At 41.8% G+C, this 12,503-nt stretch overlaps 1 protein-coding gene across 2 annotated transcripts in view; it reads right to left on the reverse strand.

Annotated features, from left to right (window-relative positions):
- Positions 1-12,487, reverse strand: part of dbndd1 (dysbindin domain containing 1) — a 14,698-nt gene extending 2,211 nt beyond the window's left edge. Inside the window, exons 1-3 of one of the 2 annotated variants that reach the window (XM_019895804.1) lie at positions 12,344-12,487; positions 8,251-8,433; positions 3,062-3,199 (exon numbers count right to left, since the gene is read on the reverse strand). In XM_019895804.1, the coding sequence (XP_019751363.1) occupies positions 3,062-3,199; positions 8,251-8,433; positions 12,344-12,374 (352 nt within the window). In that variant the 5' untranslated portion in view covers positions 12,375-12,487. Of the gene's footprint in view, positions 1-3,061; positions 3,200-8,250; positions 8,434-12,116; positions 12,259-12,343 lie in introns of those variants that run through there. The other variant, XM_019895803.1, reaches the window with a different exon arrangement.
- Between the last annotated feature and the right edge of the window lie 16 nt (positions 12,488-12,503).

The following is a 12,503-nucleotide window of genomic DNA, read 5'->3' on the forward strand; positions in this document are numbered from 1 at the left end:
TATATATATATGCATGCTAGTTGTTCTACCACTGTGCTAAACTGACTTTATATCCTGATACCTCCTCAATCCTACAAAGCACAAAGAAAATGGCAATAAAGACAAACAAACCTACCAAGTCTCTTAAACAATATAAGAGCTGTTTGAGTGTTTTTCCTCAAGTAAGATGGTTTGTTTCAGTCAGGGAAATCATGAATTATTTAGGGAGCCCACATTTAGCATTGAACTCACTCACCCATCCACCCCCCTCTCTCCAGAATTAACATCTTGCTCTTCTGTCACATGGCCTCAAACCAGCTGCACAAAGTCAGGGAGTGGTCACAAAATTGGTTCCATAACACCAACATGACAAAAGATAAAATGCCCTTGTTGATGTTCAACTTAAAATACATCAAGAAACTCCGTGGTGTCCTCAGGATGTGTTCCAGCGACTTTCGGAACATTTTGCAATTATCATCAGAATTCTTTTTTTAAAACTTTCACCATGATTACTCAGTCATTGAAGGAGGAAATGGAAATAAATGAGGGAGGTGAAACATCAAGGAGACCAACTTAGCGACTGAATCTTTGGGATGTTCGTGTGCGGGGGAGGCAAACTGGTAAACGTCAGTGACATTTGGGAGCACAATGACAAAGACAAACGACACATCAAAAGTCAGAATGTCACTGGCTTCTGATAAGAAAGGAAAGTTTGCTGAAATTTCAAGGGCTGACCTATTTTTACTTTTAAAAAGTAGCTCGTTTGGAGGTTGGCATTTGAACTAATAGAAACAGATTGTGCCGTTTTGCATTGACAAAACAAGTATTGGGCTTTAATTTTATCCTCTATTGCTCTGGATCTAATTTAATGACATCATCATCATCATCATCATGACATTGTAACAGTGGTTCGCAGCAAAAGGATTTGAGTCACTAATGGCGGATATAGAAAGTCTACACACCCCTGTTTAAATGCCCTGTTTTTGTGATATAAAAAATTTGAGACCAAGATAAATCATTTCTGAGCTTTTTCCACCATTAATGTGAACGCTAACCTATACAAGGCAATTGTAGGTAAAAATAAACACCTGAAATCCTATGATGGCACAAGTGTGCACACCTTCTTATAACTGATATGTTACATTCAAACTTATGTTGAGTGGGCGTCAGCAAACACCATTTAATGTGCGTCTGATTAACCAAATCAAGTTCAGGTGCTCTCGGAGGCTTTTCCTGAGACTTATTTGCGTTCGAGCAGAAGCCTAAAAGTTTTGCACTACCACTGACAATATTGAACTGTTCACAATTCTTTCCACATTTAGCAGGCTGAAAATAAACATCAGGAAAAGCCTACTAGAACATCTGAAATTTATTTTGGGTTAATCAGAGGCACTTTAAATGGTGGCAGGTGTGGTCTGACTTCCAGTTCAGAGAGGTTTGAATGGGATTTATTAATTCAGTAAGCGAGTGTGCTCACTTGAGTTGGTTATTTTTACTTCTCCTCTTCAAAAGATTTTTGCAAAAAACATTTCATTGGTGTTTTCCAGGTTACAGGTCACAATTAACGTTGGAAAAGATTTTGAAATGACTGAACTTGTGTGATTCCGACCTGCCTGAGTTGTCCACACTTTTGTTTTTTGTCTCTAATTCTCCCCATCACACAACCACTCCAAATGTTCATCTGCAGTGGATGTTGTATAACACATTTAAAACGCTACGGACAGCCCACCGGGAAAATACCTCACACTTAACAAGCAGCACTGTAAAGTGTAATAAAACAGAACATAGGAAAATGGTGAGGAAATAAACAAAGCAATGTCCTTTTCGTGCTACTGTGTGAACATCCTTAAATGAACGCTGGCCATAAAGCTTCCAACCCCAACAACCTCAAAGGCCATGTTTCTCAGCCTATGAATTGGACGCTCAGCTGGCCAAAGTTCCAGACTGAAAGATACACTTGGATGCCGCAAACGAGGCACCATCACATCAAAGCCAAAAGGTGAGCAGTGCTGCAGTGTTAGCTAGCGCTGAACGAACTAGCCCATACCACCTGAGGTGACAAGAGCACTCAGTACAGCACAGTCGTCCACCTAAGCAAAAACAAAGTAATTAAAAATAAAAATTAAAAAAACGTCAGACATAGAAACCCTACTGTGGTATTGGAAGCCACGTTCGCGAACCCCACTCCAGTCCTCTAGGTGGCAGTAATGCTATAATTAAAATCTGAACAAACGTCTTCCTTATCTCATCAATCGTTTTTCCAATAATAATGAACATTTTCACCTCTTAATTTTACATAATGATGTGGTGGTAGAGGGAGGCTGCTGGGTGTCAACAGCAGGCGGGCGTTCACTGTCTGCATGCAGGATGAGGCATCCGGGTCATGAATAAAACATAGGGCACATTTTCGCCTCCTTTAGAAAAATGTGGACGGTCTTTTCACGCACCCGCTGCTGTGAAGCGCAAGCAGGATGGTCTCCCATGCACCTTTCCCCATCATGCATATGCATGAAGCCGGAAGGAAAGATTCCCTCTTATTCTGTTCATTACATGGAGGAGTTATTTCGATATCACTGATGGGTACAATACATCCGTATCATTTCATAGGATTGTCGATGAGTCCTTGAGCCGGGATGTCTCCTCATGTGCATTCAATCGTTCAAGTATTCTAAAACTTTCATCGGCTTGTGTTGAGGAATTTGCCGGTACAGTATATCAGAATTACAAATACTTTCAACTTTCTGCTTACCATAAAGTACTCCTCAGTGTCAAGAATTCCCATAAATGCTATTTGGTCTTTTGTTTCTATTAGCTCCCAACATTGTGGCATCATAAAAAGAATTCTCTCCTGCCACATAGCAAATTGATTTTCTATACAGTATTTTCATCATACTTAGTTTCACTCTGCTGTCTGCAGCCAGGTCAGCACAACAAATGAGAATCTGTTCTCAATTGCCTTATCTTAGATAGTGGGACAACCAGCAAATTGTGACACTTCAAGTGGCTTATTGAGTATGTTTATGTGTCAAAGTGCTGGACCAGTCATGTAGTCATGTGATTTGTTGCTTTGTATGTATCCCACCTGGTGGACACTCATTGTGGTTCTCCTCATCAGAGTCAGCAAAGACTTCAGCCAGCTCCTGGTCCGACATGTCGGTCAGCTCGGTCAGATCTAGGAGGTCAAAATGGACTTCCAAGGAGGACACGCTGCTCAGAGGTTCTAGAGGTGAGAAAGAAACAGTCAATAGCGCATTTTTAAAACTTGTCATTCCAGTCTTGACTCTCAAAATGGACCTGGAAAGTCCCCCCTCCATCTTTCTGTATTCAAATGTGTGTCTTAGGACAGCGGTCCCCAACCGCCGGTCCGCGGACCGGTACCGGTCCGCAGGGCATTTGGTACCGGGCCGCACAGAAATAACTTGCCTTATTTCCGTTTTATTTATTTCGGAATACGAAAGATGTTTTATTTTGAAAAATTACCGGATTCTCTGTTACATCCGTCTGTGTCACGCTTGACTCACGTCAAACTACACTTCTCGGTCACGTGACCGACGACGCTCAAAAACAAAATGCTGAAGCCCGCAAAATGAGTAAAAAAGCTGCTTGGAGATCGCAAATGACGGCGGCCTTAAAAGTTACGTTCGAAACAACTGGATCAAAGTTATGTCTGAATACTCTGAGATCGCCACAATAGCACTGTTGCTATTTCCGACATCCTACCTGTGTGAGGTGGGGAGTTTCTGCAGCAACAGCGACTAAAACAAAATTACGAAGTAGACTGGACATAAACCACACACTTGAGGTGTCATTGTCTCCTATTACTCCGAGATGGGACTGTCTGATTGCAGAAAATCAAGCTCAGGGCTGTGGTGAGTCGTCATTTTCATGCACTTTGAATTTGCGTTGTATCGTATTTTGAAGGCATTAAACATTACCAGAGCGATAAGAGTGTTGCGACCAGATTAGACGCTCCTTGTGTTTATTATTATATTTCGAAAACACCACAGTTTTCATGCAGCTCATACCATATTATTTTGTTGTATTAATCCGCCACACCTTAAATGCCGGTCCCTGAAAATATTGTCTGACTTAAACCGGTCCGTGGGGCAAAAAAGGTTGGGGACCCCTGTCTTAGGAGGCTTAGACAGTCCCCCAAAGCAAAAAAACTCTCGTCTTGTCGATATTCAAGCCAGTTCACTATACACTGAACTTAAATGTTATACATGTATTTCTTTTAGCCCACAGTTTTCATGCAGCTGTTGTAGATATTTTAGACAATTCTATGCTTCCAATTTGTGGAAGAATTTTTGGTGGCGGAAGAACTAGAGAGCCCTGACGTCAACCCTTTTGAGATGAACTAGAACAAAGGCACCTCACCAGCCGTCAGGTCCAAAGTCAATGACCTGCTGACCTGAACTCGAGTGTGTTGATGTCCCTCTTAGTTGTGTGCTTAATAGCTCAACAAGAGTGAAAGACGTCTGGAGGACGTGCCGAGGCAGATGGAAGCCAGTCTGTGTTTCCACGCGACTCAGCCTGCCTGCCAAATCTGGATTAAAGCCTTCACAGACGTGCGTGGGCAATAAAAAGGCTTGTGCAACAAGGCGTTATCTTTCCCATTTCCAGGCGGCTCGTGGATGCGGTAATGCTACAAGAAGAAGACATAACGAACACTACAACAGCAGCATGACAACTGTGGGATAAAAGAAAACAAGGTGGTAGCTCTCTCATTTGGCTTTTCAGTCTCTGTGACGATGCACAGGGAAGTCTTCTCATGCGGGGGTTCAGTTCTGATATTCTCGTCTCCTCATAAAAGATTGTAATGTTGAGCTTTGATCAGTCCAGCGCGCTTCCAGCCCGGACTTGAGAATGTCGAGTAGTGACGGCAACAATGAGGAAGACGACATGTGGAGATGAAACAAAGATGAAAGGGAGGGGATGCTGGAGAAATGAAAAAAGTAAATGGAGGAAGTGATGAAAATGACAGAGGAATGATGGGAATGCAACCATTTTTTCCCCTGCCTCTTCCTTTTGTGCAATGCTTGGTTGTTATTTATTTATTTTCTTTTTTTTTAATCCTTGTTTCTTTCCCACCCGTCTTCTCCTTAAATAATTTATCACAAGGCTTTCTCCTCCAGACAGAAAAATGGCCTCTTTGTTTTGTGTGTGTGTGTGTGTGTGTGTGTGTGTGTGTGTGTGTGTGTGCGCGCGCACGCATGTGTGCGTGCGTGAAATGACACATGATGTAAAGCTGTAGTCGCCCGCAGTCAAATGGGGGTGTGACACATTTCCACTATTGCCAGTGTGCCTTTGATCCCACACTCTATTCAATATTCATGTTTTTAATGTGAGTAAAGAAAATGCCTCTCGGTTCTCTAAAATATAATGACGCTTGGTTTCATCCAAAAATTCACAGTAAAGAAAATCATGTTCATCCATTAAAGTTCAGTGTTTTAATATTTATGACAGTATAGAAGGTCCCCGAGGAGGCGTGAATAGTAAAGCTCTTAGAAAGCGACTGGCTTCTTTCTTTAGTGGTCCAACCATACTGAGAGGTCATCAATCCCCCTTCGAACAACCGCTCATTCAGTGGTGCCTTGACATACAAGTGACCCGACTCACAAGTATTTCTATAGCCGTCGTCCAATTTTAGACTTTGACTCAGGAGCAAAGGTTTGAGGTCCAAGCGCTATGGTGGCAGTGAACTCAACTCATGTCACAACAAGCAGCAGTTTGGTAGATCAACAATCCTTCAGAAATGAGGCTACATGCTGCTTAATGCCGCTACTGGTTGAAGTTTACCATCAAACTAAACATAAAGAGAATTACAAGTGGTGTATTCAAAACAACCACGTAGCTGAACCTTGCCGTATGTTAGCTTAATGCTAACACATTATGGGAAATGCTATAGATGTGTTAACAAATACCATCCATGTGGCAGTGTAATAACCTTTTAAGAGATTGATGTTTGAATACATGTAGAGGGACAATTTATTTATCCTTTGCTAATAATATAGTCGTGAAAGTCTTCTTAATATTTGCTTGCATGACAGTATGACACTGCCCCGGATGACCAAGTCACACGCACTATCGGTACTGAATTAATCATGAGTGTAAAATTAGAGTGTGCTATTTTCCTGATTGAAACTGCATTACGATTTGTTTGTTGTTTCTTTGGGGAGGCCTGGATGTAATAATTGCATTTCTATTCATTTAAATGATTAGATGATTTGTCTGAAGTTGAGTCGCTGATGGTGTAGTGGTACACCCGCCAGACTTGTGTGCGGGCAGCGTGGGATCGGATCCCACTCAGTGACGTTGAGTAAGTGGATGTGAATGGTTGTTTGTCTCTCTATGTGCCCTGCGACTGGCTGGCGACCAGTTCAGGGTGTACACTGCCTTCCGTCCAAAGTTGGCTGGGATAGGCTCCAGCAACTCTCCGTGATCCTGTTCAGGATAAGCGCTGTTGGAAATGGATGAATGGATGGATGAATGGATGGATGCCCTAAGTTACGAGCCACAGAACAGTTTGAACTTGTATCTCAAGGCATCAGTGTATACCTGGGAAAATTATAAATAGCTTTTTCTAAAATTATTCAGAAGCTCATATGCATTCATAAAGTATATGACTCAATCTGCTTACTTTGGTTGAGTATTCAAGGTTTACCTCTAAAACCTAATTTGACATACTTTACAAATCAATGGCAACAAAAAATGAGACCCACTTTTGTCTGTCTGGTGTTTACCCGTTGTGCAAAGAATGGATCTGCTTCAACAAACCTGCTCTTCTACGGGATCCTTGCACACGTCTAGCGAGCCATTGCGGTCCGGTTTATGTGCGCATGACTGCGGCGCGAGTAAAGTTTGCTTTATTATTGAATCGACGTGCCTCCAGGCACGCACGGTGAGTTGTGCTTGCCTGCCAGGTGGCAAGGGCAGCCAGTGGGTCATAGACATTAGCCTCTGGATGAGCTGTCGCAGTGAAAAACGGTTTACTTAGTGAAGCAGATAAAAGCTGCTTTGTCACATGTAGCCCCGGCTTTCAGCGCGGTGGTGCGCCGATGCACAATGAGGCCCTTCAGCATTCTGGCCTGTGCTACGGCCATCCTCAAGAATGTGGGATCAGAATACTTAAAAGGGGTTTCAAGGACCGAGGAGGATCGTTTGATAAAATGGTACTTTATGACTCTGAATTACGTTTTAAAATGTAAGTCAGTGGTGCATTCGGACCAGTGATATGAGGATATTGAAACCCAGACTCTTGCCACAATTGACTGCTTCTCACCTCATTTATTATGATTTACACTTTGTATTGATTGGTTATGCTGCTCAAGTAATTATCCTTCCATAATTAAATTATAACGATGCATTCCAGAATCGCCCGTAATAGATGATAATGCAATCTCGAGAGACCATATAATTACCATTTATATCCCTCCCACATTCTTTGATCACATTTAAGCACACTTTTAAGAAATAATAGACCAGCAATTGCCAACCTTATTGAAACTGGGAGCTTCTTCTCTCTCCTTGTATCTCTCTCCTCGTGTTTACATTTTCAAATGATCCCTCTTACAACATTTCGAGAAAATCATGTCCCATTGGTGGTGAGCTATTTTTACAACAATGCGGAGGACTACTCATGTGGTCCTTGGGGGCTCCCAGGAGGCACCATGTTGATGGGGGACAGTGTTAGACTATTATATAGTTTCACTTTGATATAAGAAGACTTCTTGCTCGCACAGTTCTCCGAAGAAGATGGAAAGCATGCTTGCTTCAAGCCGTTTGTCACTCCCACTGAAATTTGACTATAAAACTAACACACAGAGTATATTTTAATATTAAAATGCTCAACCAAACTATATGATTTCGTGTAATGAAAGTCCGTTAGCTTAAAGCAAACATACAGTACATTTCCAGTAGCCATAGACAGGCTCTTGTAAATGAGCATAGATGATAATTAGGAACCTTTAAACAACAACTACCTTAACACACAAACAAACACAGCGTACCACATTATTCGCAGGCATATATTCTCATTGTTCTGTGCAAACAACTGTAACTTGGTAAGGGACCCTCCCTGCCTCTTCATCTTGCGCCTAACTCCGCTACATCTATATCTACAGCTCAGTGCTGCCAGACATTTTGTGGCACAACATGGTACTGCAACTCTAAAAACAATAACATGTTTAAAAATGTACAATACATACATATATATATATATATATATTTTAATTATCCTAAAAGTATCTGTCCCCCGCAACCCCCACTCACGTCTCTTCTCCGAGATGTGCAGCAGGCTGGCGGTGGGTCCTGTCCAGCCACCCTCCTCCTCGTCCTCCTCCTCCTCCTCTTCCCCTTCCTCCTCCTCGCCTGCAGCATGCTGCTGGAACTGCTCCTGAGAGAGCTTGCCAGAACTGGAGGGCTTTAGCAGCTTCTGGATGTTTTTACCGAGCTCTAATGGAGCACAAACAGTGGGAGCAGGTAATGTTGATGTGACTTTGGGAGCCTAAATGCCCTCTAATGGATTTGTTAGGTGATTGGTGTTCTGTTATTAAATTCATTTCGTTACTAGAGGAACAACGGGGTGTACACCGTACATGATAGCTTTCACTGGATCACTCTTGATTCAGCCTAACAATTCCATCCCCAAAAAAAATCCACATTTTAACTACATAAATGGCGTACCATATTAGTTATAACGCATAGCACTCATCAACAACTTTAATTTTTTTTTTCTTTTTCACATTTTTAGGTATGAATTTTTCATTTTTACTCACAATCACTGGCTTCACTGTTATATCTTTAAAAAATGAAAACCTGGATCATATTTGTCACAAATAAAGGGCATTTTTAAAGATCGTGGATTTGCACAGCGCGTTTCTGAATTCTCGTGCACGTATGTCTACCATCTCAGTGCTGCACATGCTACCTTGATGTCAAAATTTCAAAAAGTCACACAATGCTTTGGAATGCATGGAGAAAAATGGTATTGATAAATAGAGATTTGTTTAAAATCGTTTTTGTGGGAATTTATGGCAAATGTGAGGAGACAGGAGGTTTGAAGCACTAGTGTGTATTATTTTTTTTTCATGTGATACAAACAGTAGCAGCTGCTTGATGGGCACAGCCAGATGGTGACGGTCATTTCAGTTTTTATCCTTCAATTTTCTTCTCTTTCCGCAGGAGAGAACACGATGCATTCTCAGCACTTGTTGAAATTATTGATTAGTTTCCCCCTGAGAGGGCCAACCATATCATGACGTCTGTTCGATTGAAATGGTTCCTCAATATTGAGACCACAAATTGGATTTGATTTCTGTCTTCAGTTTATCTTCAAGTGATGGCACTCTGTCAGAGATTTCTAGATTCCTCTAACACACTCCAAGGAGGAGTCGCATCAACCAGGATTCTAACCGACCGTAATTCTGCTGGGATGGAAATATATTTTTCACGGTACTTTAACCCTTTCAGGGACAGCGATTACGACAGTGGACAGCTTATCAGGTTACAGGTTATCATTATTGGTGCATGAGAGGGGTTAATACTCAAATCTTCATGATGAAGAGCATCACTCGTGTCACTCAAATCTGTTGCATCTCAGGCTGACACTGAAAGCGACTGCAGCTGGCAAGAGCATCTGGCTTTGGCGGTTGTTATGAACATACGGGGCCCAATTTTCGGAGACAGGTGCATGTGTAGTCAGCCCAAAAACTGGCTGGTGCATTTTCATTTTTGGTTTTGGGTGGAAGGTGAGCGTGATGATCCCAAATTGAGATCATCATGCAGTTCCTTATAAACATACTTGGCACGTGGTGATCTATCAAGATACGTATCAAATCATCTTTAATTGGAGAGACGCACACCTCTGCCTACTAGAAGGGATTTTTTCCCTAATGGTAAGGACAAAGAGCATATTAGTACAGGGACCTTGAGGTGGACATCTCGGATATAGAATATACTAATATATATAGAGTACTAGCAAGCTGACATCACAACACCTGCTGAATCTGCTTTTCGAGTGAGGGAAAACAACTTCATCCTGGGCTTTGGTCACTCATGTCTGTTGTCAAGACATTCTTTTCTGTGATTCGGAGTGACAGATGGTGAGGGACGGGAAAATGAAGAAGGCAAGGAGAATGATGTGCTGTATGCTTGCCAAAACTTCAGCCAAGTGTCTCCCAACCATGAATCAATTTACATTGACCACGAGTAGTGTGCTTTAGTTAATAAATTTAATGAACGATTTCAAAGCAATGAGCAGTCAATTTGATCTCGACACTCATTGGATAATTCTTTAGGTACGCCTGAGCATTGTAATAACAACTGCACTCCACCATCCTAAAAGGTGCTTCACGTATTTTTCTGCAAATCAGACTCCCTCAACAATAACATGATATAACAATATCATGTTATCTTTGCGCAGGGAAATTCATATGATGCAACTCTTATACTGGGTCTCAAAAGATAAGCAGGTGTACCTAATGAATTGGCCTGTAAGTGAACTGTAGCTGTGTGTACTATACTGCTGTCACAACTGAACTGCTTGTGGCTCGCTGTTGGGATGACTGATTTTTTTTGGGGGTCTTATTGAATTTAATCTACATAAATGAATAACATTTCATCATCAAGTACCAATATGAATGTAAATAATAAGTAGAAGGTTGTCTTGGCCGGCTGATTTCAACAGATGCTGAAAATGCAGCTCGCACTTGTTTTGTGCAAATATCGTCCAAAGTCAAAGCACATACTGACACTTTGATAAAGACTCTAGTTTTGAAGCTAGTTATGCAGCCAAATCACCTTTTTGTCTACCGGATGCATCTATCCATCCATTATCTGGACCGCTTATCCTCACAATAGGTATAAGAGTCTGCACACCCCAATTCAAAAACAAATTTTGGGAATAAATAAGACCAAAATAAATCATTCCAAAACATTTTCTACCATTCATGAGCTTATGAGTTGTACAACACAATACATGTTTTTTCTTCAAGAGGGGAAGTTAAAATAAACAACTGTTAGGAGATTGTACAAGTGGGCACACCCAACTGGGACCTGGCTACGTTGACAATGAACCGACCACATTCACACACATGTTAAATGGGAGTCAGCTCTCACCTGCCACAGTGCCATCATTATAAGTGCTTCTGATTAACTCAAAATTCATTTCAGCTATTTTTGGCTTTTCTGGGTTTGTAGCAGAAGCCTCAATGTTTTATGCTGACACACAATTCAAAGTAGTAGTGATCGGACGAAAACTTTACACAGCACAAAATCAGGCTCATACTCAAAAGAAAAAAAAAGACTTCCGCTAGACAGCAAAAAGCAAAAAAAGTCAGGAAGAGCCGAATAGAACAGCTGAAGTTTATTCGGTCTTCATGGGACAATGTGGTAGGTGTGAGCTGATTCCAGTTTAACATGAATTTGAATGTGATTGGTTCATTCGGAACACAGCCACATCCTGGTTATAATGTGCACACATTATTTCATTGTTTTACTTATCCTCTCCAAAATTATTTTTAATTTATTCATTCAATTGTGATGTTCAGGTTATAGGTCACATTAATGGTGGGAAATGATTCAAAATAATGTATCTTGGTCTCATATGCATCACAAAATCCTAGTATTTCAACAGAAGTTGGGAGATTTTTTTTTTAGATCCACTGTGTTTCAAATACCACCACCACCAAACTATCTGACGTTAGCATGAAAGTTAGGGTGACTATATTTTACACACCCTCATCAATGCAATGCAGCACGGGGGTATTGTGTGAGGCTTCCCTACAACGGGCGTCCCTGGATGGCCTTCACACAATGCATCAACTATTGTTGGCAGCAATTTGTCTCTCATCAGTTCTCTTTCTGCATGGTTGACCTATGGTGTGTAAGCGTGAAAGAGGCCCTCTAATTCGGCAATGAGCTTGCAACTTCAGAGTGGAACCTCCACGGCATGATAGAGACAATGAACACAGTGTGTTGGCTCTGTGTTGCCCCGCATGTGAACTAACTCTTTGTAAAAGGAGGATCCAGCGTTGTGCTGTCTTTGTGTAGAATGACTATTAGCACATGTTATATTTCAAAATGAACAAAAAAAGCGCTAAAATCATTGTAAAGAAGAAGCAGAATTGTGTTCTTACCTGGGCTGGGAGCCCCTCCCTGTGCCTCCATGCGGCTCAACCAAGAGAGTCTTGCTGTTCACCACTCCAGCATCCGACAGTAGAGGAGACCGGCGGGGAGGGAAGAAGGGAGAAGCAAGTGTGTGTGTGTGTGTGTGTGTGTGTGTGTATTAGCACATGTTATATTTCAAAATGAACAAAAAAAGCGCTAAAATCATTGTAAAGAAGAAGCAGAATTGTGTTCTTACCTGGGCTGGGAGCCCCTCCCTGTGCCTCCATGCGGCTCAACCAAGAGAGTCTTGCTGTTCACCACTCCAGCATCCGACAGTAGAGGAGACCGGCGGGGAGGGAAGAAGGGAGAAGCAAGCGTGTGTGCGTGTGTGTGTGTGTGTGTGTGTGTTTGTGTGT

The sequence above is a fragment of the Hippocampus comes genome, unplaced genomic scaffold (genome assembly GCF_001891065.2).
Source record: "Hippocampus comes isolate QL1 unplaced genomic scaffold, H_comes_QL1_v1.1 scaffold80, whole genome shotgun sequence".
Lineage (NCBI taxonomy): Eukaryota > Metazoa > Chordata > Actinopteri > Syngnathiformes > Syngnathidae > Hippocampus > Hippocampus comes.